This window comes from Balaenoptera acutorostrata, chromosome 17, assembly GCF_949987535.1.
Source record: "Balaenoptera acutorostrata chromosome 17, mBalAcu1.1, whole genome shotgun sequence".
In the NCBI taxonomy this organism is placed as follows: domain Eukaryota; kingdom Metazoa; phylum Chordata; class Mammalia; order Artiodactyla; family Balaenopteridae; genus Balaenoptera; species Balaenoptera acutorostrata.
In genome coordinates, this window is record NC_080080.1 from 34,674,238 (window position 1) to 34,699,976 (window position 25,739).

The 25,739-nt window shown below is 37.5% G+C and overlaps 1 protein-coding gene across 1 annotated transcript in view; it reads left to right on the plus strand.

Annotated features, from left to right (window-relative positions):
* UBR5 (ubiquitin protein ligase E3 component n-recognin 5) overlaps window positions 1-25,739 on the plus strand; it is a 142,883-nt gene that overhangs the window by 26,037 nt on the left and 91,107 nt on the right. The window contains exons 2-5 of the mRNA XM_057532432.1: window positions 15,400-15,444; window positions 15,820-15,901; window positions 16,373-16,449; window positions 17,188-17,307. Coding sequence (XP_057388415.1) covers window positions 15,400-15,444; window positions 15,820-15,901; window positions 16,373-16,449; window positions 17,188-17,307 — 324 coding nt within the window. The remainder of the gene's footprint in view (window positions 1-15,399; window positions 15,445-15,819; window positions 15,902-16,372; window positions 16,450-17,187; window positions 17,308-25,739) is intronic.

A 25,739-nucleotide genomic window follows, 5' to 3' on the forward strand; every position in this document is an offset into this window, starting at 1 on the left:
CTGCTTCTTGGCTTGTAGATGACAGCCTTGTTGTTGTATTCTCTTGTCCTGTCTCTTCTCTTTTTCTATTTTTAAAATTTAATTTAACTTAATTTAATTTTTTACTGAAGTATGATTTACAATGTTGTGTTAGTTTTTGGTGTACAGCAAAGTGATTCAGTTATATACGTATGTTCTTTTTCAGATTCTTTTCCATTATGGTTTATTACGGGATATTGAATATAGTTGATCACAGGAAGGCAGTATATAGTTTAGTTTATTTTTGCAGTTGTATTTTGACTAGCAGACTGCTCTAGCACTATCGACTGTGTAGATGATATGTAAGAAAAATAATTTAAAATCTTAGAATCTTCTTGGCTTCTCGAGGTGTTCTGGAGACCTTTAGCTTTTTTAGTTGTGTAAGAGCCATTTTTTTTGTTTACTAGATAAATATTTATAAATGTTTTCACTGAGATGATGCCACCTTTTTTGAGATGATGAGTCTCAACACCCTTCAAGGCCCATTTCAAAATCCTGACTCCCCTGAAGCCCTGGCCCTCACTGACTCTTCCAACCCAAAATGAATTCTGCCTTCTCTTAGTAATTTTTGGTTATAGCACTCATCTTGGCAGCTAGTTTAGTGTTTTATTTTTTATTTGTTTTCCTGTGTCTAGCCTTTGTTTTTACAAGTAGATTGTACACTACTTGAGACGTGTGCGTTGTATCAGCTTTTCCTTCTTCCTCAGGCTTCCGAAGGGGAAGATGGCGCAGTTTTCTGTGTCTGTGGCTCATGATGAGGGGCAGCGGTCCCAAGTATGTAGAGACCCCCTCAGGTGGTGCCACCCTTCGTCTCCCCTCCCTCCCCAGTGCATTTTATAGTGCAGCTTACTTCCTGTAATACTTAACTCTGGGCGTTCAGGAAGTATTTGTTGATAGAATTGGACCCATGACAAGTGTGGTGATGATAAGAATAGAGGCTGGGAGAGGTTTTGTCTCCTTCTCTCTCTCTGTCACCTCTTAATTGAGTAATTACAGGTAAATCAACCTCTTGTAGTCTTCTGTTTTCTCATGGAAAACAGAGAGACTGTTATATCAAGGACTTGATGTTAAATGAAAAAAATCTGTATGATTGTTTTTCTGAGGTCAAATAAAAGTTAGGAAATATCAAATTAAGTACAATTCTGTGTTGGTGCCAGTTTCTAAGAACGTTTTCACAGTCCGTGGGTTAGGGAGAAAATTTTTTTATTTAGATTTGTCTTTTCTACTTTATAAATTTGAAATTTATCTTTTAATGAAATATTGGTAGTTCTAGTTTGTTGCCTTTTCTAAATCTTGGCAAGATAAAAAGTTGGCAACCTTATGTTTATTCTTATAATTTGAAGGAAATTTTATTTATCTGTTAAGTCTAGGAGTCAGAATGTGCTTTATGCCTTAAAACCTGTGACACCCCAGTTGGGGGACAGGTTTCTATATATTTATTTGTTAGACTAAGCTTGTTAATGTTCCTTTTCAAAGTTTCTATCTTTACTGATATTTTGTCTGCTTGAACTATCAGTTTCTGATAGAAGTGTATTAAATTTCTCATTGGAGTTGACATTTTCTCAAAGGGTCAGTTTTTATTATATTTTTGAGGTTATGGTATTAAGAACATTCAAATTCTTGCATGTTAAATGTTCTTGGTGGATTATTCCTTTTAATGTTATGTGGTATCTCTCTTATTCTTATTAATACTTCCTTTTCCTTCACTCTGTTAATATTTGACTTTTAATATGTGCGATGAACCATTTGAATAAGTAGATTTATTTCTACTGTCTGAATTTCGTATTTTCTGAATCTTTTATTTTGCTGCTTTTTTTTCCTTCTGTTAAGATTCCTAGTTTTCTGCATTTCCTTCCTTTTTTCCTCCTCTTTTGATTGGAAGCCATAGATTGTATTTCTGTTCTTTTAGTGGTTACTCTTAAGCTTTTCAGCCACAGTGTTCTAACAGAACCATGAGCCTAACTGCAACTTACAGGATGAACCCAGCCTTCCACTAGGGGGCACTTTGAGCATCATTTCCCTTCTGTGGAGATGTTTATCTTTTATTTGATCGCAGCTTTGTCTTTTGGTTTTCTCTTTTACGGTTGTCTTTCATGGCTGTATATATAGAGTGGAAGAGGTTTTCCAGAGTGAGCACAGTATACCAACTCTACTCCAGCCATTCTTCCATCCCGCCATCCCACTGATTTGCATACCTGCACATAATACTCAGTCAGTATTTGTTAATTGATACATATCTTATATCAGTACATCTTGTTCCTTCTGTTTGTTTTAGTTTTACTCACTTTACTTTTTTCAGCTTTAGATGGAAAGGAAAGTGGAGGGAACAGTCCCACCCAAACCTATGGAAGACCTTTTCACTGACTACCCACATCGAACTTGATGGAGTGCTCAGTGCTAAGAGAAGAAAGGAGGTGTAGAGAATTTAGTCTGGGACAAAACAACTTTAGAGTCCTACTGTGAATTGATAATATTTATTGATAGTAATCTCATTGTAGGCTGGTTCCATTTTGTTAGGTTTGTTAACTGTTTTGCTCTGTAAACACTACGGATGCCAATTTTTTTTTTGAGGGAACCGGGAGAGCTACACTGTACGTAGCTATGTTGTAGCTAGATGATGGTGGCTGAGTTTTGCAAGCATTCCTGTTCTGACCTAATGTTTGCTAGGACAGTCTGAGATGGCGGTGATTACAGGAGTGCCGCTCCACCATCTTTCTTTTTCAGGAGGTTGAAGTTAGTTATGAAGAGAGGATTAAACCAATAAACTTGTTAGTGCCTGATGCTGAAATATTGAGAATATTGTATCTATGACTGGGAAGTGATTTTCAGGTTAAAAAAACCCCCCAAAAACAACCCCAAACCAGGGGAAAATACTAGCAGCCTGGGGATGATAATTAGGGATTGGCAGATAGATGGGCTAATGTCCTTTATATTCATTCCCAGGCTTAGCTCTCTAACATCATTCTCCACACGCTATCTAAAAGCACCACGTTTTGTGTGTGTGTGTTTGTTTTTTGTTTAAGTGGTTGGCAGATACAGAGTGGGGCTTGAGATGGGATGAGAGCCCTCTCTTAGTAACGTCAATCTGTAAATCAGAGACTGCCTGTTGAATCTACTTCTATTGGGTTGAGTATTTATTGTAAGGTGAAGAATTGGAAACATTTACTGGTGGATCCCATTTATTGGTGGTGGGGGAAGCCAACCCTTTGCTATGGTTGCTGTGTTGCCAGAGGGGAGACATTTGTGTTTTTTGTGCGCCATAGTGATAAAAACAAAAGGGATCTTGTAAGACCTTAAATTTGACTGTGGTGGTTTGTAGGTTTGACCTTTTTTTGATGACTTCGATTTGGATCTCTGAATTAGAGACCCAGTGTTAAGAACCCCAGTAGGTGCAGATTTCAAAGAAGCCATTAATTTGATACAGCTTTCCGACCCCCTCTGGGTATACTGATGATCATGCTCCAGCTAAGAAGCAAGGTTGTTGGACAATTTGATTGTAGAGCCCACTTGGTTAGTCTGGCTTTGTGGGAATAAAGATGCCCAGGAAGGTCTGCTTATACTGTAGAAGGGAAATATTGAAATCTATTGCTGTCTCCTAAAAGTAGATGATTTTGAATCATAGTTAAAGATCTTTAATTTTTCTACTTAAAGGAATGAAAATGCTGTTGCCATGTTACTTGGATTAAAAAAATTGTCTGCTATAGATACATGTTAACAATATAATTTTAGGCAGAGTAAGATTGTTTGTTTATGCCATTTATCTTTTTAATCCCTGTTTATCTTTTTAATCCCAGTAAGAAAATAGGGAAATCAGTTTTGTTTAGATAAAGAAAAAAGAGGAAAGGTAGTTTGTCGCTACTGAGCTCTACCTTTTGGAGGGAGAGGCCTTCTCTGTGCTAGGCCCCCTCCACGGTTTGGGACTACTACTTCCGGGAGCTTAGATTTCAGATCAGTGTCCTCTGGTTCCCCAAGACCTTACTAGAAAGAATGGCCTGTTTGTGTTCCATGTTTAGTGTGTCCCAAACAGTGTTCACTTCAGTTTGAAAAACACAGGATTAAGCGTAAACATGTTTCTTTATTTTAGGACTTATCAGAATCTAATAGAGGTATGTGGATTGTGAATTTCTAAGAGGGGGCTATCCTAAGCAACATTTCCAAAACTTGAAATAGTAGGGTTATTAATATCTCCCTAAGTGGACTATTAATCTTGTGACTGTTTTAAGCAGTCCTTACATGTATTCGTGGTATTTTAGAGTAGTGATTTCCAAACTTAGTTGATCATCAGCATCTCTTTGGGTTGCTTAGAAATTTTTTTTTTTAAATTTTGAGTTGATAATATGTGATTTAAATTCAAAAAGTGTACATTGGCACTCAGTGAAAAGCTTCCCTCCCTGCTCTGTTTCCTAGCTGCCTACTTCCTGTCCTCATAGGTGACTAAATGTTATTCCTTCCAGAGACATCTTATGAATGTGCCATAATTTATTTAGCCAGAATATAAATTACTGAGTCTTGTATTTGGAGATTTCTGATTTAGTAGGTTTGGGTGGGGTCTGGTAATATGTCTTTTAAAATATTCCTTAGACAGTGGATGATTAGCCAGGTTTAGACACTGTTATTTCAGATGGTACACATTACTTTTGCACGTGACATATTATCCAATTCTTAAAACAACTCTGTGAAGCAGATATGGTAAGCACCATTATTGGCAGAGGTGGAAACATGAGAGCAGGAGATGTTAAATGACCTATTCAAGGTCACGCTCCTTTTCTTTAAAATTTTTTAACATACTTTTTTTTTTAGAGAGAAAGTCTTTTTATTTATTTATTTATTTATTTATTTATGGCTGTGTTGGGTCTTCGTTTCTGTGTGAGGACTTTCTCCAGTTGCGGCAAGTGGGGGCCACTCTTCATCACGGTGCGCGGGCCTCTCACTATCGCGGCCTCTGTTGCCGCGGAGCACAGGCTCCAGACGCGCAGGCTCAGGAATTGTGGCTCATGGGCCTAGTTGCTCCGCGGCACGTGGGATCTTCCCAGACCAGGGCTCGAACCCGTGTCCCCTGCACTGGCAGGCAGACTCTCAACCACTGCGCCACCAGGGAAGCCCCCACGCTCCTTTTTTAATGGGGGAGCTGAGACTCAAAAAAAACCTAGGGTTCTTTTGGGTATCTAGGTAGAATGTGGTTGGCACTAACTTTGCCTTTTCGTGGCTACAATGCTGATGATTGGCTAAACAACCGAAAAAAAAAAAAAAGCCCAAACAAATAAAAAATTAATATGGGTATTTATGTCCAATTCTTCCTATTTTGGCACAGCATTAAATGTTGGAATATTTTGTTGCATTACTTGCCAATAGATGTCCAGTAATTAGACTTTCTCTAGTTTGCATTTTAAGGTGCTTAGCCAGTTAGACTCATGTTATCAGTTTCAGGCACTTATACAGGCGAGTTGCGCACAGACTTTTATCTGTACTTTTGCTTCCTGATGAGCTCGCTTTCTCTCTTCCCTTTGCTTCCAGCTTCCTTTTGGCCCCTTCAGTACATTTCCTTAACACCAACCCAGATTAAGCCATGGAGGAGGGAGAGGTGGAGGGAGGAACAAGACTGTCCTCTAAGTGGAGGGACTGGGAGAGTATCCCCAGCTGTAAAGTACCGAGTGATTTCCTTGTCTGTCTGGTAAACTCTTTCTGGGGATGATTCTCAAAGAAAGTTAAAAAAAAGTTAAAGAATTCTTCTTAGTATTGTAGGACCATTTGATTTGGGGTAGAACCTCCGTGGGTTTATTTTGTAGGACAATATTCCTTTGGTGTGTTTTAAAAAACCTAGTCTCATAATATTGGTTTCATAGCAGAACAGCTAAAAATCTTTAAGAATGACTATGAAAAGAATAAAAAAGCTGCAGATCCACCATTTTGAAGCAGTGTAGGACTTAGAGCAGGGACATGAATGCCCATTCATTTGTTCAGCCACCCATCCATCAGCTGGCAGGTGCTGGGGATTTAGAAATTAGTAAAACCCGGTTCTTGCCTTCATAGAGTTTGTCAAGCCGTGAAAGAGACAAATATTTCATCAAACAAGTAGTTACAGCATAAGTACTGTGGAAGGAAGTATGACCCAGGGGACTCAGAGAAATGCCTAGTTTAGCCTGGAGTGAAAGGTGAGTTAACGTTTCCAACAGGTTCTCTCAGCCTGCCCTCCAGGGGCTAGTAGCTGTAGATGTGTAGAAGGCAGCGGGGTATAGTTTATTCTAGGCTGAAGGAGTAGGTGTGTACAAAAAAAATAAAAGAGCTCCCTGCTGGTCTAGTGCTTGGGATTCGGTGCTTTTGCTGCTGTGGCCTGGGTTCAGTCCCTTGTTTGGGGAACTAAGATCCAGCAAGCTGTGAGGCGTGTCCTCCCCCTCCCCCCACCCCCAAATAGTACTTTGTGAGTATAAACTAGTGAAGGACTTGGGAGAGTATAGTGATATTTGGGGTATGGAGTGCCCAGGAAGAGTGAGGAGATGAGACTGGAGGTAGTAGGGGCAAGAAGAGAAGGAATCTCTCACTCTTGTGAAATAACAACCCATGCGCAAAATACACAGAGTTAGAGTGCGTCTGCGGATTTCTGGTTCCAAGAATTCCCAGACTTAGCTGTCATTCTCTGGTTCCTCCGGTTCCTACAAGATCTCCAGATTCAAATTGGGCCCTATTTAGTTTGGCAACCGGTTCAAGCTAGAACTTGGCAGATTTGAAGCAGCAGTATATAGAGCAAGCTATCCAAAGATGAAAAATATAGTTCAGTAATAATGCTAATGGCTGCCATTTATTGAGTGTTTAAGTGCTTGGCTCTTTCCAAGGTACATTACAAAATTACCTTTAATCCTTATAGCAGCCCTACCAGACAAGTGGTTTTATCTCCATTTAACAGACCAAGATACCTTCCAAGCTCTGGGAGGTTAAAGTAAGCTTGCCCAAGGTTACAGAGCCAATTAATGGAAGGGATGGAATTGAACCCAGGTTTGTTAGTCTGACACCACAGCCCATTCTTTTCCCACTCCACCGTGCTGCCCCTCACAGGACTACAGGGCGGCTCCCAGGGCGGATGGAATGGCAGCTCAGGAATGTAAAATGACCATTTCAGAGGCAGTAAAACTGCCGTTTCAGCTTCGATGTTAAAAGGGCAACAAGAAGCCATCCCAGTATCTGTCATTTAAAGAAGCTTTCCTGAATCTAATGGCATCAAGATCCTTGGTCAGGAACCTAACCTCCTAATTGTCTTGTTTTATGGAAAAATCAGATTTCATCACAGGTGTTTTCAGTTTAGAGTTCTATCTCAAGGACTGAATACCTTGCCAAATGGTAGTATTTATATTACAAAGTGTGTCAGTTATCTCATGAGACCTCTGATTTGTATGTAGAGTTAAAATTGGGTTTGTAACAATTTGTGAATACATTATCTGCGTTTGGCAGATATTTTAATGAATGATGTTGCAGATATTCAGAATGTGGCTATGGCCTAAGGGTGAAGAAAAACCAAGACTTTTCTCTTGAAATTTTGGCTGGATGCTACACTTTTTGGACAGGAGCACTAAAGGAAGTCTTCTCACCCTGTTAGCACACAAGTTAACCAAGTTTGAGTCTTGTACGTATGTATAGTCTTACTGTTAAGCAATTGAAATTAGATGAGACAGAAATACTTAGGAAATTATCAAGAAGAATTAATGTATAAAGGCCATATCTTTTATCTTTTCCTACCGAATTTCTTGTCCATTTGGCATGTGTATTTTCCTTTTCCTGTTTTGAATGGAACTGAAAATAACACAGTTGGTTTTGCTTTAAAGGAAAATGACTCATTTTCTTGTGTTCAGCATTTAGTTTCTCAGAGATGTGTTTATCTTTCAAATGGCACAGTAGTTTGGGATTTTGGTCTCTTTTTCATTTTATTATGAAAGATGTTATTTATGGCACTATATAGGAATTTCTAACCAGAATATTTTCTGTGTTAAGGGAAGAAATTATTTGTAAGTATAATGTCTTTTTTTCTATGATAGTTGCAGAGTGTTTCTATAACATGAATTTTCTCATCTTAGTTTTATAGAAATCTTTGAGCAGTTTCAACTGAAAACCATTTTAGGAGAATATCATTTTCTCAGTTTACAGTATTTATTTAGAAACTTCTTTTTTTTTTGGTCTTGAATGTATCTTGAAGCTGAATGTCCTGTATTATTTATTTAGGGTGAAAAGAACACGTTTTATAAACTGGTATTTGTTCTCTCCATAGCACAAAGTATGTATAAGTCCTACCTATAACTGGTTATTCGGGAAGCTGACAGATGGGTTTTTTCCTCTACAAAAGCCATCATTGTGTGACTTGGGGTCTTTTAAAAGTAAAGTCAGATGTTTGCTACCTGGCACCATTTTTTTCTTGGGTGGGCAAAAAAGTGAGAAATTGTCAAGTCAAATTTAAAGAAATAAAATGTGGTTAAGACAACGTCTAAGCAAAGATTCATTAGGGATCAACTTACAAGCTGAGATTTGCATTATAAAACTGAACAGATTACTCTTCACCAAGGAAATATCCTTTTTTAGAGGGTGAGAGGAATAATCTTCTGTATCAGCGGTCTCAAACTCAAATGCCTACAGGTGCTGGGCAGGTAAGGGCACCTCTAGTCACCACTAGGCAATATAAGCTTGGTTGCTAGATCTCATTTTTCAAGAGAAGCTAGAAATCTGAAAATCTGTCTGAAATTTTCCAGTTTTACATGTTGGCCAAGAATCTTTAACAATCTTTTAAAAATTTAAAATGCCATGTGATTCAGTATCATGTGTACATCTGTAGGCTGGCAGTTTGTGACTTCTCCTTAAGGCTCCCCCCTCACCCCTTTTAGTAATTGACTATAGCTTTTGTATATAAATCTTAAAGAGGTTCTTTCTGATCCTTGCCTCTACTGCCTCCCCCTCCCCTATTGAAATGATAAACATTTAGTTCCTCATGGGTACTAATACTATCAGGAAGGCAGGATTAAATTTTTCATATGCTTTATGCTATGTTATGCTACATTGCTGTACCATTTTACATCTAAAGAGAATCATGCATGGGTAAATTTATTCAGAGTGCAAGACAGACCAGTGGGTTTTAGTATTAACAGTATTAAGAGTTCATTAATAGGGTTTCAGATTCTCCATTCTAACCAACCTTTTAGAAACCATCACTTGTTGAGTTTTGGTGTAGTGATTTTTTTCTTCTCTGTGTATGTTGTCTAAATAACTATATTGCTTCTCTCATTAGCCACCCTCCCCCCATCCCCGATTCCTGAGAAATCCTGAAGTTGGGAACCCATGATCAGGGTTAAATTCACATAGAAGCAGTACAAAATGGATTTTTAAAACTGTATCTGAAAATTGAATGTCTTGAAGTTAAATTTCAGACCTACAGTGAGAGTCTTTCATAATCACACAGATGAAGGGAATCACCCCTAATCTGCTGGTGCTTCTTGTTTGGGGCAAGGCAACCCTAATCCCTCCAGGCTCTTCCCAGCCATCCTCAGACCCATGGGTCAAGGTAGCTGCTAATATTTTAAGTCACAACACAGAGTGGGTAGGTGGGCTGAAAGCCTTTATCTCGTCCACACATAAACAAATCCACAGTGCAGCATGAGGAGGAGACTCAGTTGACTTCTTCCATTTTACACCCAAGATGCCCTCAAGGGCCTCCACTTTGAGCATATCTTAGGTGGCTTGCTCCAGGACTGTGTGAAAAGGGATTTGGGGTTGGGATGCCCACTGTAGTGGATTGAATAAGCTAGCTCCAGGCTTTCAGTTTGCTGGTGGGGGTGGGAATGTGCCTGGCACAAGTAAATGACCACCTCAAAATGCCCTCTGCAACTTTGCCCAAAGTACATCCTTTTCTCACATGACAGTGGCTGCCAGGCAGGACCATCATGTGATAGCTTGAATTTATTGTTATTGTTGATGATGTGGATAGTTAGCATGCTAGGAATGATTTCAGAGGGGGCAATATATATAGTGTGGTGCAGTAGTTTGTATAAAAGAACAGTGTTGTGGACGGACTCCCTATACTCAGGAAAGTGCATGACGATATAGTGGGAAGACCATGTTCTGTGGTTGGAGGTGGTTTTGGCACCTCTCTCTGCCATCTATCCAATAACATAGTCTTTGCTCCAAGAGGGGGAAAAAAAAGTGCCCTTTGATTGCTTCTTCCGTTTTAAGTTTTAAACTTTAGATAGTTTGCTTTTGGAGAAATGCCAGAAATATTCCTACAGTATTTCTTCTTCTCCAAGAAGGTAATCTGGGTACATTTGCATTTTGGCAATACCTGCCTTCTCTGACATGGATGACAAGAGGTGATCTTTAAGACATTTTCTGCAGGAGTCTGTGATTTAGTGTTGTAGGTAACCTTTCACTGACTGGCTGTTGTTTCTTTGGATTATTAAGCCCTGTACTCCAAAATGGATCTGTAACAGGTTTATTCCACGGATGGTTATCTAGAGAGTAGAGTGAGGTCACTTTAAAGGTAGTTTGCTAATATGATTATTGGTGAGTGGTGAGTTATTAAATGTTTTCGCTGTGTTAACTAGTCTGCTTATAAGATTTATATGGGTGACTATCCTAAAAGAAATCTGTATATTCACACTTTTCTTGCTTGTTCTAAACTTCAGTTTGAGGTGGAAAACCTAAGGAGTAGTTTTGTTGAGTTTAAGGTCAGGAATCTTTTCTGCCTCTGAAATGTAACAAGTGTTATTGTACATTTTTCACTGTTGGAACTGTTATCTAAAGAAGTGGAAGAGTGGGGAAATACTTGGTAAGTTTTATCTCTTCTTTGCTTAAAGTCTGAAGCTAGCTCAGATTGAAACACAAATGACCGTAGAATGTCAAGTAGACAGTAAAGGTCCTTTGTGAGGGAGAGGCTGTAGATTTATGTAGGAAGAAAATCAGAGCTACCAGAAAAGTACATGGAGGAGGTAGCATTTGAGCTGGGCCTGAAATAATAATAATGTTCCTGGAGGAAATGTACTGGGGGCAGATTATGCCACTTTGTACCATTAAAGTGAGTACTGATACACGTGAAACGTGGGTGGGTATGCCTGATCTTACAGTTCCAGGGATAGCAAAAGGATCATCTTGTAGAAGGTGGGCTGTCAGGAATATCTTGATGTCCTGGAGAATTGGAGCCTTTTAGGAATCCAGATATACCTAAACTTTTTACTTTTAGAAATTTAGCTAGGAATCTAACAGGTTTCATTTTAGGGGTGTGTGTGTCTGAACAGATGGCAGGGGATTTAGGATTAGGGCAAGGAATTGTAAAACTGAAGAACCTGCGTTAAGTGCTACTGTCAATTGAGGGTCATCAAAAGATGACTAATCTGTGAAATTATAATGTCAAATTTGGGGGAAATGAGACTGAAATTTTAGGGAATTTCAAGGGCAGCTATGAAATACGTTACCCTCTAGCAAGTACTGTTATACTGATTTCTCTATTAACATCAGTTTGCTGTTACCTTACCTTGGTGCTCAAAAAAAATTCCAGCCTCTCGATCTGTAAAATGTCTATAAATTTGAAGGAATAAAATAGGTTATTGAATCAGAATATAGAATAAATCTTTGGTGTAGGAGTACTAAGGATTGTCAGAAGCTCACTGCTTACCTATCCATTGTGTGTTATAGCCACCTCACAAAGGCTTTCCTGCCTGTCTCTGAAATGAGATTAAATGCTGAGTTAGGTTATTTTGTAATGTTATGCTGTGTTCTTAAAATTGTTTTCCTTCTCAATCATATGTAAAGATTTATTCTGAAATGGAATTTGGTGAGCTGTAGGGTGGTTTATATTTTACTTTAAAAACAGGGAAAACTTTTGTTAATATCGCTGTGAGAGGAAATATAGTTAATAACTTGAAGCATTGTAAGCTTTTGGAGGAAGATCCTTTAAATTAGATGAGTGCCTAATACTTTTGTAGAGACATTTAGTAACTCAGTAAATTTAAATGAATATGATCAGTGGCCTGCGGTTCTGGGATTTACATGTCTTCTGAAGACTCTATAATGTAAAGGGGAACAAAGTACTCCTTATTTTATAGTTAGTACCGTTTTTTTTTTCCCCTTTGCTTGAAGGTTTCTTTGTTACTGTTATCTGGGATCCATGTAAACTAATGTGTATGGGGCCAATTTAGTCATGATAACTATCTTGAGATTTGGAAAAATGATACATTTTCTGTAAATTTTGCGGATTGAATTTAAGAAGTTAAACAAATTTGATATTTGGGGAAATACCCTAAGTGTCCATGTAAAATTAATCTGTGTATGAAAGTTTCAGATGGGTATGATGAAACTGAATATGACAGTAAGTGCTATTTCATATAAACATTACATAAATATCTTCCATTGATATATTTGCTTTTCATACATTCATAACAATTTCAGGACTGAAAAGAACCAGAGAGGACTATTAGTCTTTCTTCACGTAGATGAGACCGGAAACCTAGTGGGCTTATTAAATGAACCCAGTTGGTAGTAGATGAGCTGGGAGTAAACCCCAGATTTCTTGCTATCCAGTGGGTATTATTTCCAGTACAAATGGGTGTACATTTCAGATGGAGTCCACCATGATTTTTAATATTAGAAAATTTGATGTCAGTAAACATTTCCTCTGTCCCCTTCCTAACCTGAAGTTTGCTTTTGAGTTCTTGACTTGTTATTTTCTAGCATCTTGATATCCTCAAACCTTACTTTAGTTTTATAGATATTATTTGCCTGGAATGGTATTTGGAGCCATGAAAGCATCATTTAATTCTTAATCTCAGTTATTGTACAGCTTTGAAAAGGCTTTGACAAGTTTTATCCCCACCCCCACTTCCACCCCCACCCCTTTTCTTTGTGAAAACGCTAGAGACAGTGTTGGGCTAAGAAAAAAGGAATGGAAATGAATGGGTTTAGTTGTATGCTGGTGAACAAGTATCTTTCGGAAGTGTCACTACTATGGCTTTTGGGAAATCAAACCTTTCTTAGTCTTTTCTCACAGTCTGGCTCTAGTCTGTAGTCTGGTGAAGAGTTTTATGAATTACTCATAGTCAGTGTGGGCTGAGGAGAATGAGAACTCCTGCCTCTGCTCCGGGTCTTCTCGGGGCTGTTGTTATTGCCCAGAATGGAGCCTCTCAGTTTGGAGCCTCCTAGTCTATTTTCTTCTCCCCATTTTCTAGTCAGCCTTCTCTCAGAGCTCATGAGTTCCACAGTGCGTTATTCTTATGGCGTTTTATCTTGCCTTGAAACACAGATATGTGCCTTATAAATGAGCTAACTGGGATTTGGTCAAAAAGCTTGACTTTACAGGACTGAAGAAGACACATTTTTGTTAATGAAAGGCTAGAAAAATGAAAATGTATTTTATTGAGGGCCAAGTCACACGTGATCTGATGTTATTCTTTGGGAGTGAGAATAAAATCACTAGTGAGTATTTACTTCTTGGTAGACAAATTAAGTATGGCATCATTTGAAAGTTATTTTTGCTTAGAAATACGATTTAGTGTTGGACATTTGCTTGTACGTATTTTAGTGTTTGAAAGATACTCCTCATCATTGAACAGAGGTTAGAACTTTACTGGACAAAGTAAAATTGAAGTACAACTGGCTCCTATTAGAATCTCTTTATCAAAATAATTAGATTATTTGGCCATATGTTATATGATTGGTGGTAGCTTTTAAATCCTAAACTGGCTTTAAGGCATGATTAATTTTGAGTATGTATACCACTTTCATCTCTTAGGACAAATGATTGAAATTTGATTTCATGTATTTTTTTTTTTAAACTTTTTTTTTTTTTTTTTGAAATTCACGTTCTTTTATTTATTTATTTATTTATTTATGACTGTGTTGAGTCTTCGTTTCTGTGCGAGGGCTTTCTCTAGTTGCGGCAAGTGGGGACCACTCTTCATCGCGGTGCGCGGGCCTCTCACCATCGCGGCCTCTCTTGTTGCGGAGCACAGGCTCCAGACGTGCAGGCTCAGTAATTGTGGCTCACGGGCCCAGTTGCTCCATGGCATGTGGGATCTTCCCAGACCAGGCCTCGAACCCGTGTCCCCTGCATTGGCAGGCAGATTCTCAACCACTGCGCCACCAGGGAAGCCCGATTTCATGTATTTTTGTCACTCTCTAGAAAGCAAAACTTAGGGAATTCCCTGTTGATTTACTGTTCTAATTTTTTTCCCTGTTGTTCCTAAAATGCTCAGTTTATTTTTAAGAGAATAATTTCTGGAAAAGTTTTCAAAGGCATTTGTTTGGGTAATTTAATAGAATTGAACTCTTAAAATCTCTACATTTGAATACATCTTTGTATTATAAAATGGCTTCCTTAGGTTGACAAAAGTGCCCAATTTAAATGAGTATTACAATATTTTATATTAATTCAAGACTGTTTCTTTGAGAGAAACAGCAAAATCATAATAGATAACATGAGTTAATATCTTTCTGTTAGACAGCCCTTTGAGATTTTTCTAAGCATATTCAATACTCTTAAAAATGTGAGGTGTTATTCTTATTTTATAGATATGGGCACTAAGGTTTTAATTTATACAATTGTGTCACAAGGTCCTTCAAGAACTTTTGAGACTATTCTCACCTTAAGTCAATTTGGCTTTTGCATTGTTTCTGCCTTTTTATATTAAATTCTTAATAGATATGTGCTTCCCAAATATTTTCATTTCATCACGTACATGTACATTCAAGAGTCTCTTGGCATATGTAGTACGGTGTTTAAAAACTGGCTTTCCATTGGGCGTTGGTTCGAGTACCAGTTCTACTGCCGGTTTTTTTTTTTTTTTTTTTTTTAAATTATTTATTTATTTATTTATTTATTTATGGCTGCGTTGGGTCTTCGTTTCTGTGCGAGGGCTTTCTCTAGTTGTGGCAAGCGGGGGCCTCTCTTCATCGCGGTGCGCGGGCCTCTCACTATCGCGGCCTCTCTTGTTGTGGAGCACAGGCTCCAGACGCGCAGGCTCAGTAATTGTGGCTCACGGGCCCAGTTGCTCCGCGGCATGTGGGATCTTCCCAGACCAGGGCCTGAACCCGTGTCCCCTGCATTGGCAGGCAGATTCTCAACCACTGCGCCACCAGGGAAGCCCTACTGCCGGTTTTTTAAATAAACTCTAGAAGCTTCAGTTTCCTCATCTGTAAAATACTAAGATGATGATGACTGAAGTTGCAAATGAGGTGGTGAGGGAAGGCAACTGCACGGTTGACTTGTGATCTTTTTTGGGACAGAAATCAAAGATAATAAAAAAAAAATTCTTGCTTAGTAAAATTTTTGTATGCTACTGTTAGAGATTACCAAATCAGAACTGTTTTATTTACAAAGGCTTTGTACATGTGGTTTATTCATGTTTTGTTTTGTTTTTAAAGGTTACGGGAAGTTTCAGAGAAACTGAACAAATATAATTTAAACAGGTAAGAGATTTAAGATATTTTACATTTCCTGAAAAGAATGATTTTGTTTTAATTAGGAAGAAGTACTCATATTTAGGCAGCAGCTATTAAGAAAATTTTAATCTAACTATCAAATTTTTATGGGTTGCATTCATTTGAATTACAGTTTGTGTTCATACTGATTTTTAAAAACTCTGCCATACCAAAGAGCTATAATGACTATGTAGATATAATAATTTTTTTCAATTATTGCTTTAAAATATGTAAATATTAGTTTTTTAAAACAAGCTCTACTAGCAATTTTTTTCTTTTGTTAATTGGATTTTCTAAAAAACCCTAGGATGCATTTGCCATTTAAAAAATAATTTTGTTTGCATACTTTTCTTTATTTCCCAGCCATCCCCCTTTGAATGTGTTGGAACAGGCTACCATTAAACAGTGTGTGGTGGGCCCAAATCATGCTGCCTTTCTTCTTGAGGTAAACCGTTTACTCTACGGTAGAGAAATGAAAATGGATGTTAAAATACAGCTGTGCATCATCATGTGTCTCCCTTTTCAACCGTGGAAAACAGCAGTTTCTTGCAGTAGTTCTTCCAGAGACCACCCAGTTCAGTTTCCTTATTGTATAAATCCTCTGGCCCGGAGAAGGCTCAAATGATTTACTAGAGGTTGAAACTAGTTAGTAAGAGAATGGAGAAGTTCCTGGTATCTAGTCATTTCCTTACTCTGAATTCTGTTAGATGGAGATATTTTAAATTATTTTTACTGGTTTTATGATAATGTATACAGACCATACTTCCCCAGCTCAGGTGTGAGTGCCTTCTAGAAGGGAGCTTATTTGTTGCCTTCTGAATTGACAGTGATAGGTACATAATTTGTTCGTTGAATAAATTCAAGTTTTAATACACATTTTTACTTTGGAAGTTTCTTCTATTTTCTTTGCTTCTAGGATGGTAGAGTTTGCAGGATCGGTTTTTCAGTACAGCCAGACCGATTGGAATTGGGTAAACCTGACAATAATGATGGGTAAGACATTATGTCCTTTCCATTTAATAAATATTTAGCTCTTAAAGGTATTATATTACACTTGTGTTTTGATTTTGGGAACCCTCAAATTAAAAAAAAAAAGCATTGTAGAAAAGGAGATGCTTAAAATAGAGTGAAATGGTTACTTTGTGGTTTGATTTTAATTTTTATGCAAGCAGTGATTTATAGCTAAAATATTTGCATTAAAAGTAGCAGAGGAGTCAATGATCACTTAACGGAAATAGGTTACCAGAAGAATGATGTGTATGTGGTAGGGCCCAAGACAGATCTGCTCTTTGAGTGAACTGACTTTTCGGATCATGTTTTTTCCCTTTTAATATTCCCAAATCAAGTAGCTCAATTTGAAAATGACAGAGTCTTTAGAATTTTGGCCTTTATAAGTGACATCATATAAAAAAGGTTGCTAGATAACGTATGATGACTTTCAGTTGACTGCTTCTAAGGAAAATATGATTACTTTAAAAAATCTAAGGAACAATTCATTTGCAGTTAAACCGTGAAAACAATTTCAAACAGGAACTGGATTGTTATGAGACTAGAAATTGCTAGGTTTGCTCTTTGATCTGAAGTATCCATTTCAGTAACAGTAGTCAGAGAATTGTTAGGCTGATATTTTACCACAACAGGTCCGAGAGTAGTGAGGCCTGGAATTCCAGGCTTGTTCCTAGGGATGTTGGGACTGTTCTGTGATTTTTCTACCTTTTGGTTTTTTCCCAGGTCAAAGTTGAATAGCAATTCGGGGGCAGGGAGGACATCGAGGCCTGGTAGGACAAGCGACTCCCCGTGGTTTCTCTCAGGTTCCGAGACTCTGGGCAGGCTGGCAGGCAACACCCTGGGGTAAGTTGTGGTCAGAAGATGGCATCCGCTGGTCTGGGCTGTTGCTCTGTGAGTGCTCATTTCATGTTCCCCAGCGATGGAGTGAGCGAATTCCTGAGCGCTGAGCAGGGGCTCCTGTTGCGCATGGTGAGCCACCATGATGCAAAACACCCCACGTAGGCAGATCACAGTTAACCGAGGTTTTTGTCCTTCTAAAAATGTATAATGGCTGCATGCATTTATCGTGTCATTTATGTTATTTAAAAATTTTCAGTGATACTGTCTTTGGTCTTATTTGTGACTAATTCTTGGGTAAAAAAAAATCTAACATTTCTTTCTAGTGTCCAAATACGGTAGTTCTTTCTGAATTAATTTAGTGAGGCTTGAAACGATTATGTAACTGAACTTTACAGCCTTTAATGAAGTTTTTACTTTAAAAACATTATTGTGGTATACTTGACACATAACATTATATTAGTTTCAAGTGTACAACGTAACGATTCAGTATTTGTGTATACGGGTGACCCTTGAACAATCTAGGGGTTAGGGGCACTGACCCCCTGCACAGTCAAAAATCCACTTGTAACTTTTGACTCCCTCAAAACTTAACTACTAATAGCCTCCTGTTGACTGGAAGCCTTACCATTAATATAAATAGTTGATTAATACATATTTTGTATGTTATATGTATTATGTACTGTATTCTTATAATAAAGTAAGCTAGAGAAAACAAAATGTTATTAAGAAAATCCTGAAGAGAAAATATATTAACAGTACTGTATTTATTGATACCGTAAGTTTACATCATCTGTTTATAAGATGAATTGTCTGTCATTACCTATGACAGTATTGTCCTATCTGATGCAAAACTCTAGATGTTATATGTATTACTAACACTAGACATCAAAAAGGAAGAGATAATGTGAAAAATTCATATTTATTTACAGGTATAGTGATTCATGAATTGGTAGCAAAGCAGCAGCAGTATGATTACCTCATGGTAGCCTAACCTATACACTAATGAATGAATGGTATAAAAATTTTATGGCATATAGTATTACAGTCATATTCATCATATAGTATTAGAAACATTGTTACATTAAAAAAAAACATGCTTACCTGTGATGATAGGCTGATATGCAGTTTCTCCAATTAAGAGAGAGAGAAGCATTATGTATGGTAATGTAATTCTATGAAAGCAAAGGGGTAAAACAGTAAGAAAACTAACACATTATTAATTTTATATTAAATATCACTCACCTTATGCCTATGTAAGCATAGGCTAGTATCTACAAATATTTTATGCATTCATGACCTACCTAACTTTTTCTTAATTTTTTTTTGATATTTCCAGGCTACATGATTTGTCTGTGAGCTTTTTTCAAATCACTGCAAATCTCCAAAAATTTTTCCAATATATTTATTGAAAAAAATTCATGTGTAAGTGGATCCACACAGTTCAGTCTGTGTCGTTCAAGGGTCAAATGTATTGTGAAATGATCCCCACAATAAATTTAGTTAACATCCATCACCATATATAGTTACAAATTTTTTTTCTTGTGATGAGGACTTTTAAGATCTACTCTCTTATCAACTTTCAAATATGCAGTACAGTGTTACTAACTATAGTCACCATGCTGTACATTATATCTCCATGACTTATTTATTTTATAACTGGAACTTTGCACCTTATTTTTACTTCTAAAATTATTTGTAAAATTTTTACTTTTTAAACTAGATACTCAACTCTTCTTCCATTTTACCTAAAGTTGATATGCTGTGAACTAAAGGAATCATATACAGATTCCAAGCCAGATGATTTTATTCATTTTATACCTTGATTTTTGAATAGCCAAATATTCTGAAATTACTCATTTAATGGTTAGACAAATGCCAGATCAGTCAAGTCAGCATATGTGTTCAAAGGCTGATCAGAGAAATATAACTAGAAGCAAATTAAATTGTTTGAAAATATAATTAAGGAGAAGATGGTTTTTAAACATTTTATTTTGACTCTGAATTTCTAGGTAAAGTTACATTTAAAAATTGAGATCCCAAGGTACTTATTTTCTTTTTTGTTTTTATGCCGAACTAAATTTAACTTGAGGTCAGAGGGAGGTCATTTAGTTGAGTGCATCCTTTATTTTAGCTCATTCTGTGCTAGAACTGTTCATTGGAAACATAGCTCTGGTTTTTATTAAAATGTTAGGTATCTCCTTTTAATGGTTCTATGCATGCACATAACATAACAACAGTGTATGATAAAGAATTCTGAAAATAATATGTAATAACAAATGGAATTTTCATTTTATTTGATAAATCTGCAAAAAGTTTGTTTATGTTTATTTAAGAAAGAATAACTTATGTATCATGCTATGTGAAACTTTACCTGTTTAGAGATTAAAATTTAGTTCTTTTTTTAGTTGAGGGGTTGTCAAATTACAGCCTACAGGCTAAATCCGGCACCTCCTATTTTTACTGAGATAGGGCCATGCTTGATGTTTTATTTACTGTCTGTGGTTGCTTTTGTGCTAAGATGGTAGAAATGAGTTGTCATGACTAAGACCGATTAGCCTACAAAGCCTAATAAATAAGTGATTTACTCTTCTGCTCTTTACAGGAAAAGTTTGCTGATCCCTTATTTAGTTTATACATTTATGTAGTGGCATTTGTTCCTAATCCTGTATTCTTTATTTATTTTTAAATTTAACATTTCATTTTGAAATAATCTGACTTGAAGAAGTTGCAAAATGTCACCCAACTTCCCCAAATCTTAACATTTTACATAACCATAGTCCAGTTATCAAAACCAGGAAATTAACACTGATCAGTGCTTAATCTACAGAGTTTATAAAGATTTCACCACCTGTCCCATGTGTACCATTTCTTTGCTCCAGGATTCAATCCAGGATCCCATGTTGCATTTATTGTCATGCTTCTGTAGTTTCCTCCAATCTGGGACAGTTTCTCAATCTTTATCTTTCTAGACCCTGATGAGTTTGAAAACTGACTGGTTATTTTGTGGAATGTTTGAAATTGTCTATTTCCTCATGATTAAACCCAGGTGATGCATTTTTTTAAAAGTCTTTATTTTTTAAGAGCAGTTTTCAGGTTCACAGCAAAAATGAGAAGGTGGTTCAGGGATTTTACATATGCTCCCTGTCCCCACACATGTACAGCCTCCCTTGTTATCAATACCGCCCCCCGCCCCCTCCCCCCCCCCCCCCCCCCCCGCCAGAGTGGTCCATTTGTTACAATTGATGAACCTACATTGACACATCATCACCCACAGTCCATAGTTTACATTAAAGTTCACTCTAGGTGTTGTATGTTCTGTGGGTTTGGATACGTTTATAATGACATGCATCTTCCATTATAGTATCATATCAAATAGTTTCACTGTCCTAAAAATCCACTGATCTTTTTACCATCTTCATAGTTTTGTCTTTTCCAGAATGTCATATAGTTGGATTCATACAGTATGTAGCCTTTCCAGCTTGACTTCTTTCACTTAGTACAATAGTATGCATTTAAGGTTCCTCCATGTCTTTTCATGGCTTGATAACGCATTTCTTTTTAGTGCTGAATAATATTTCATTGTGTAGATGTACCACAGTTTATTTACACATTCACCTGCTGAAGGACGTCTTGGTTGCTTCCAAGTTTTGGCAATTACGAATAAAGCTGTGTCCTGGTTTTTGTGTGGACGTAAGTTTTCAACTCTTTTGGGTTAAATACCAAGGAACATGATTGCTGGATCATATGGTTAAGAATATGTTTAGTTTTGTAAGAAACTGCTGAGCTGTTTTCTAAAGTGGCTGAACCATTTTGCATTCCCACCAGCAGTGAGTGAGAGTTTTTGTTGCCCCATATCCTTACCACCCTTTGGTGTTGTCATTGTTCTGGATTTTGGTCATTCTAATAGGTGTGTAGTGGTATCTTGTTTTTTAAATTTGCATTTGCCTGATGACATATGACGTGAAGTATCTTTTTATATGCTTATTTACCAACTGTAGATCTTTTCTGGTGAGGTGCCTTTTAAGGTCTTTGGCCCATTTTTCCATCAGGTTGTTTGTATATTTTGGAGAAGCCTTCTTCATCAGATATGTCGCCCGCAGATATTTTCTCCCAGTCTGTGGCTTGTCTTTTCATTATCTTGACAGTGTCTTTTACAGAGCCAAAGTTTTTCATTTTAATGAAGTCCAGCTTATCAGTTATTTCTTTCATTGTGCCTTTGGTATCATATCTAAAAAGTCATTGCCAAACCCAAGGTCGTACAGATTTTCTTCTGTGTTATCTTCTAGGAGTTTCATAGTTTTGCATTTTACATTTAGGTCAGTGATCAGTATTCAGTTAATTTTTGTGAAGGTCTGTGTCTTTTTTTCCGTGTGGATGTCCAGTTCTTCCAGCACCATTTGTTGAATCAGCCGTCTTGGCTTCTTTGTATTGCCTTTGCTCCTTTGTCAAAGATCAGTTGACTCTATGGGGGTCTATTTCTGGACTCTTTTTACTATTCCGCTGATCTATTTGTCCATTTTTTTTTCTCCAATAGCACGCTGTCTTGATTACTGTCGCTTTACAGTTAAGTCTTGAAGTTGGGTAGTGTCAGTTAGTCAGAAGAACTTTGTTCTTCTTCAGTATTGTGTTGGCTATTCTAGGTCTTTTGCCTCTCCCTATAAATTTTAGAATCAGTTTGTTGATACCCACAAAAAAACTTGCTGGGATTTTGATTGGTATTGCAGGGGATGCATTTCTGGCAGGAATACCACAGAAGTGATGATGTGCCCTTTTCAGTGCATCGCATCAGGAGACACGTGATACTGACATGTCTCATCCCTGGCGATGGTTATACCTCTGATCACTTAGTTAAGGTGGTGTTTGCCAGGCTTCTCAACTATGAAGTTACTGTTTTCCCCTTTGTAATTCGTATGTATTTTGTGGAGAGCTACTTCATGACTATGTAAATATCCTGTTTTCCATCGTACTTTTGCTTATTAATTTTACCATCCATTGATGATTTTTTGCTTTAGTTGTTACTGTGGTGTTGGCCAAGTAGTGATTTTTTTGTTTTGTTTTTGGCCATGCTGCGTGGCTTGTGGGATCTCAGCTCCCTGACCAGGGATTGAACCCAGGCCATGGCAGTGAAAGCACTGAATCCTAACTGCTGGACCACCAGGGAACTCCCCAAGTAGTGATTTTTAAAAACTTTTTTCATTATTTCTTTTGTACTCATTACTGAAATTCGACTGTAGAGAAGAACTTTCCCTCTTTGCCCACTTATGTCTGTTTCTGTTGAGTTATTTATATCATTATGGTCTCATATATTTGTTTTATTTTATGGTTTATAATCCGTTGCTGTTTATGTCGCTCAAATTGTCCTAGATTTAAATCCTCTTCTCTTTATAAATAAAACTTGGGTATAACCAATTATAATAGACTGCATGACAGAATGACTGAAAGAGAGTAGTGGAATTTTATGACTTTGCTAATAACATATGCAACAAATATAATAATAAAGTAGTACATTTGAGCTTGAATAAAACCTCAGTAGACCTACTCCAAAGAAGGTTGGGGCTAACTTTAAGACTTTAAAGTGCAGAGAGAATCATTAAAATTTGAGTCCCCTTTACTCACCCTGGCTTGCACTCCTGTTTGAATCATGTATTTCTGTCTCCCTCCCCCCTCCCCCCACCCCCTACAGCTGACTCTGTGTAAGCTTTCTTTAGCATTGGGTTCCTGAATTACAATTTTGAAAAATGTCACAGTGTCCCATTGGCTAAGCCATATGTTTACCTTTATTTGGTCTTGCAGATGTCCACAAAATGTAAGCACTTATTAAAGGCTGATTGTTTCTCTTGGCCTCTCTGAAATTTTTCTCAGTTTGTTGATGGTGAAATTGTGATCCGTTATTCTGTAAATTAAGAAACTTTAGAGTCAAAAAGATTATCCTTCATAAAAAAATTTTTTTGAGTTGTATAGTTTTTTCCCCCCTATTTGTATTGATTACAATAAACTTTTAAAGAAGCTTGCAATTTACTGTATGTAATAGAGAATCTAGAACAGACAAATCTTGAGTCCCCAGAGGGGATTTTTATCTGCAAATTTACCAAATGCAGTCATATGTGAAAGAGACTATCCCCACAGACCTTGGTCCCCAACCCCTTACCTTCGGAGTCCTGGCTTGCTCCCTTTGGGTTCAGAGAAGTGTTGTGAATTAGGGAGCAAGTGGTCTCTGTATTTGAGAGCTGCATTTGAAAGATTTTGGGATGACTGGTACTGTTTTTCTTTTCCATCAGCATGGATAATTGAGAATTGATCATTTATTATAACTGATCATTCTTAGGAATACATAGCAGTCAAAATTTCTGGGACTTTGAAGACTTTTCCCTTTGGTGTTTTCACTAAATTGGCAGGTTTACGTACTAAGGATTTCTAGCTGCTGTCTTTTCCCTGTTCATAATTACTGAAATTTATCCTGGGAGATATTTTAAAAATCTCCTGGATATTTTTGTTAAACTTATTTCAGACCAGGTTAAGGGCAAGAACACCAACTTTATTTGGAGAAAAAAAGAGAGTTTGTGTTGGACTTCCCTGGTGGCGCAGTGGTTAAGAATCCGCCTGCCAATGCAGGGGACACGGGTTCGATCCCTGGTCCGGGGAGATCCCACATGCCGCGGAGCAACTAAGCCGGACTGCTGAAGTGAGTGACCTAATGATTCAGTGCCATGACTACTGAAGCCCAAGCGCCTGGAGCCCGTGCTCCACAACAAGAGAAGCCACCGCAATGAGAAGCCCGCACACCACAACGAAGAGTAACCCCCCGCTCACCGCAATTAGAGAAAGCCCGCGTGCAGCAACGAAGACCCAACATAGCCAAAAATAAATAAATAAATATTTTTTAAAAAAGAGTTTATGTTTAATAGGATGTTTAAAATGGAAATATTAGTATCAAAAGTCTCTTTATTCCATTGTTTGTTATCACTGGCCATAATAGATGATAGGTATAAGCTGCTTTTCATTGGTTTGAGCTACCATATTTCCTTTGGAATTTAATTTGAGCTAATAGTACAGGGTTTGAAAGGTAAAAGCCAAGCAGGCCATTGTAATTGTAAACAGCTGAAGCTGGCCCCAGTCAAAAAAGGTGGTAAGATAGTAGGTTTTAGGGCTTCGACAAAGTAAGTGGATGCCCCATTTTTAAAGGAGGCAACTGATCAGCTGATGTTACCGTAGGAGAAATACAATACAGCAGGGCCGTTGCTGCCAAATGCAAACTTGCATTATCCCCCTCCCCTTTTATCTTAAGAAAAGCTACAAATCTGGATTTCTATGTGAAATCTCCCGACTTAAATGTTGGAACGAATTAATATTTCCATGGAAATAAATATACATGTATACACAGGCACACACATACCAATCTAGTGTGTTTGTGTGTCTCTATGCATGTGCATATTCTTTAAAACAAACTTTGTATTTTTGAACAGCTTTAGATTACAGAAAAGTTACAAAGATAGTACTGACAATTCTTGTACACTCCATACCCAGTTTTCACTATTAACATGTAACATTAGAATGGTACATTTTTTATAATTAATGTATATTGATACGTTGTCATCAACTGAAGGCCATAGGTTGTTCACATTCCCTTATTTTTTCCTTAAGGTCCTTTTTCTGTTCCAGTATCTCATGCAGGATACCACAGTACAATTAGTCATCATTTTTCCTTAGGTGCCTCTTGACCGTGACAGTTTCTCAGACTTTTCTTGTTTTTGATGCCGTACATTTTTTTAACCAGCCAATCAAGTATATGGACCAGACTTGACCCATGAGCTTTAAGGTTGCAAGCTGTGGATTAATTCCATACTCAGTGTGATTTTCTCAGTTGACTGGAGTCACTTTGTGTACCTTGAGTATTGTATGATGGGGTCAAATTGTAGGATTAATTTGATGAGCAAAGCATGGATAGAAGAAACTGGTTCCATTATTTTTGAGTTTAGTATTGAAAATTATATAACTCGCTGTAATTATAGATAAAAAGGGGATTCCAGTACTGTCTTTTGTGACCACTAATAAACCTCTATTAATGTATGCTTAGTCTAACACATTGCCCTTTCTCTGGATAGCAAGCTGGTTAGAGGAATGTTCAGGAGCAGTTGAGGCTGGTCGGCTGGTAGATTGTTTGGATTCTGATAGAAGAAATCCTGCACTGCGGGTGCGAGTGGGAAAACGTGGTATTCTCCATGGTAACGGTCAGGTTAATGAATGGGCAAGCCAGAGATATTTTGACCTTTGTCTTTCAACTAACCTCAGGTGAGGGTTTGTATAGCAGAGATTGCAAATTGGCTTAAAGAATTTGAATGTTCTGGATATGCAGGTATTCTCCACTCTTCCCTGTCATCTTGATTTTACTTAGAAATAAGTAACCTATCTACCTCTCATGGAGATTTGAGTTTGTG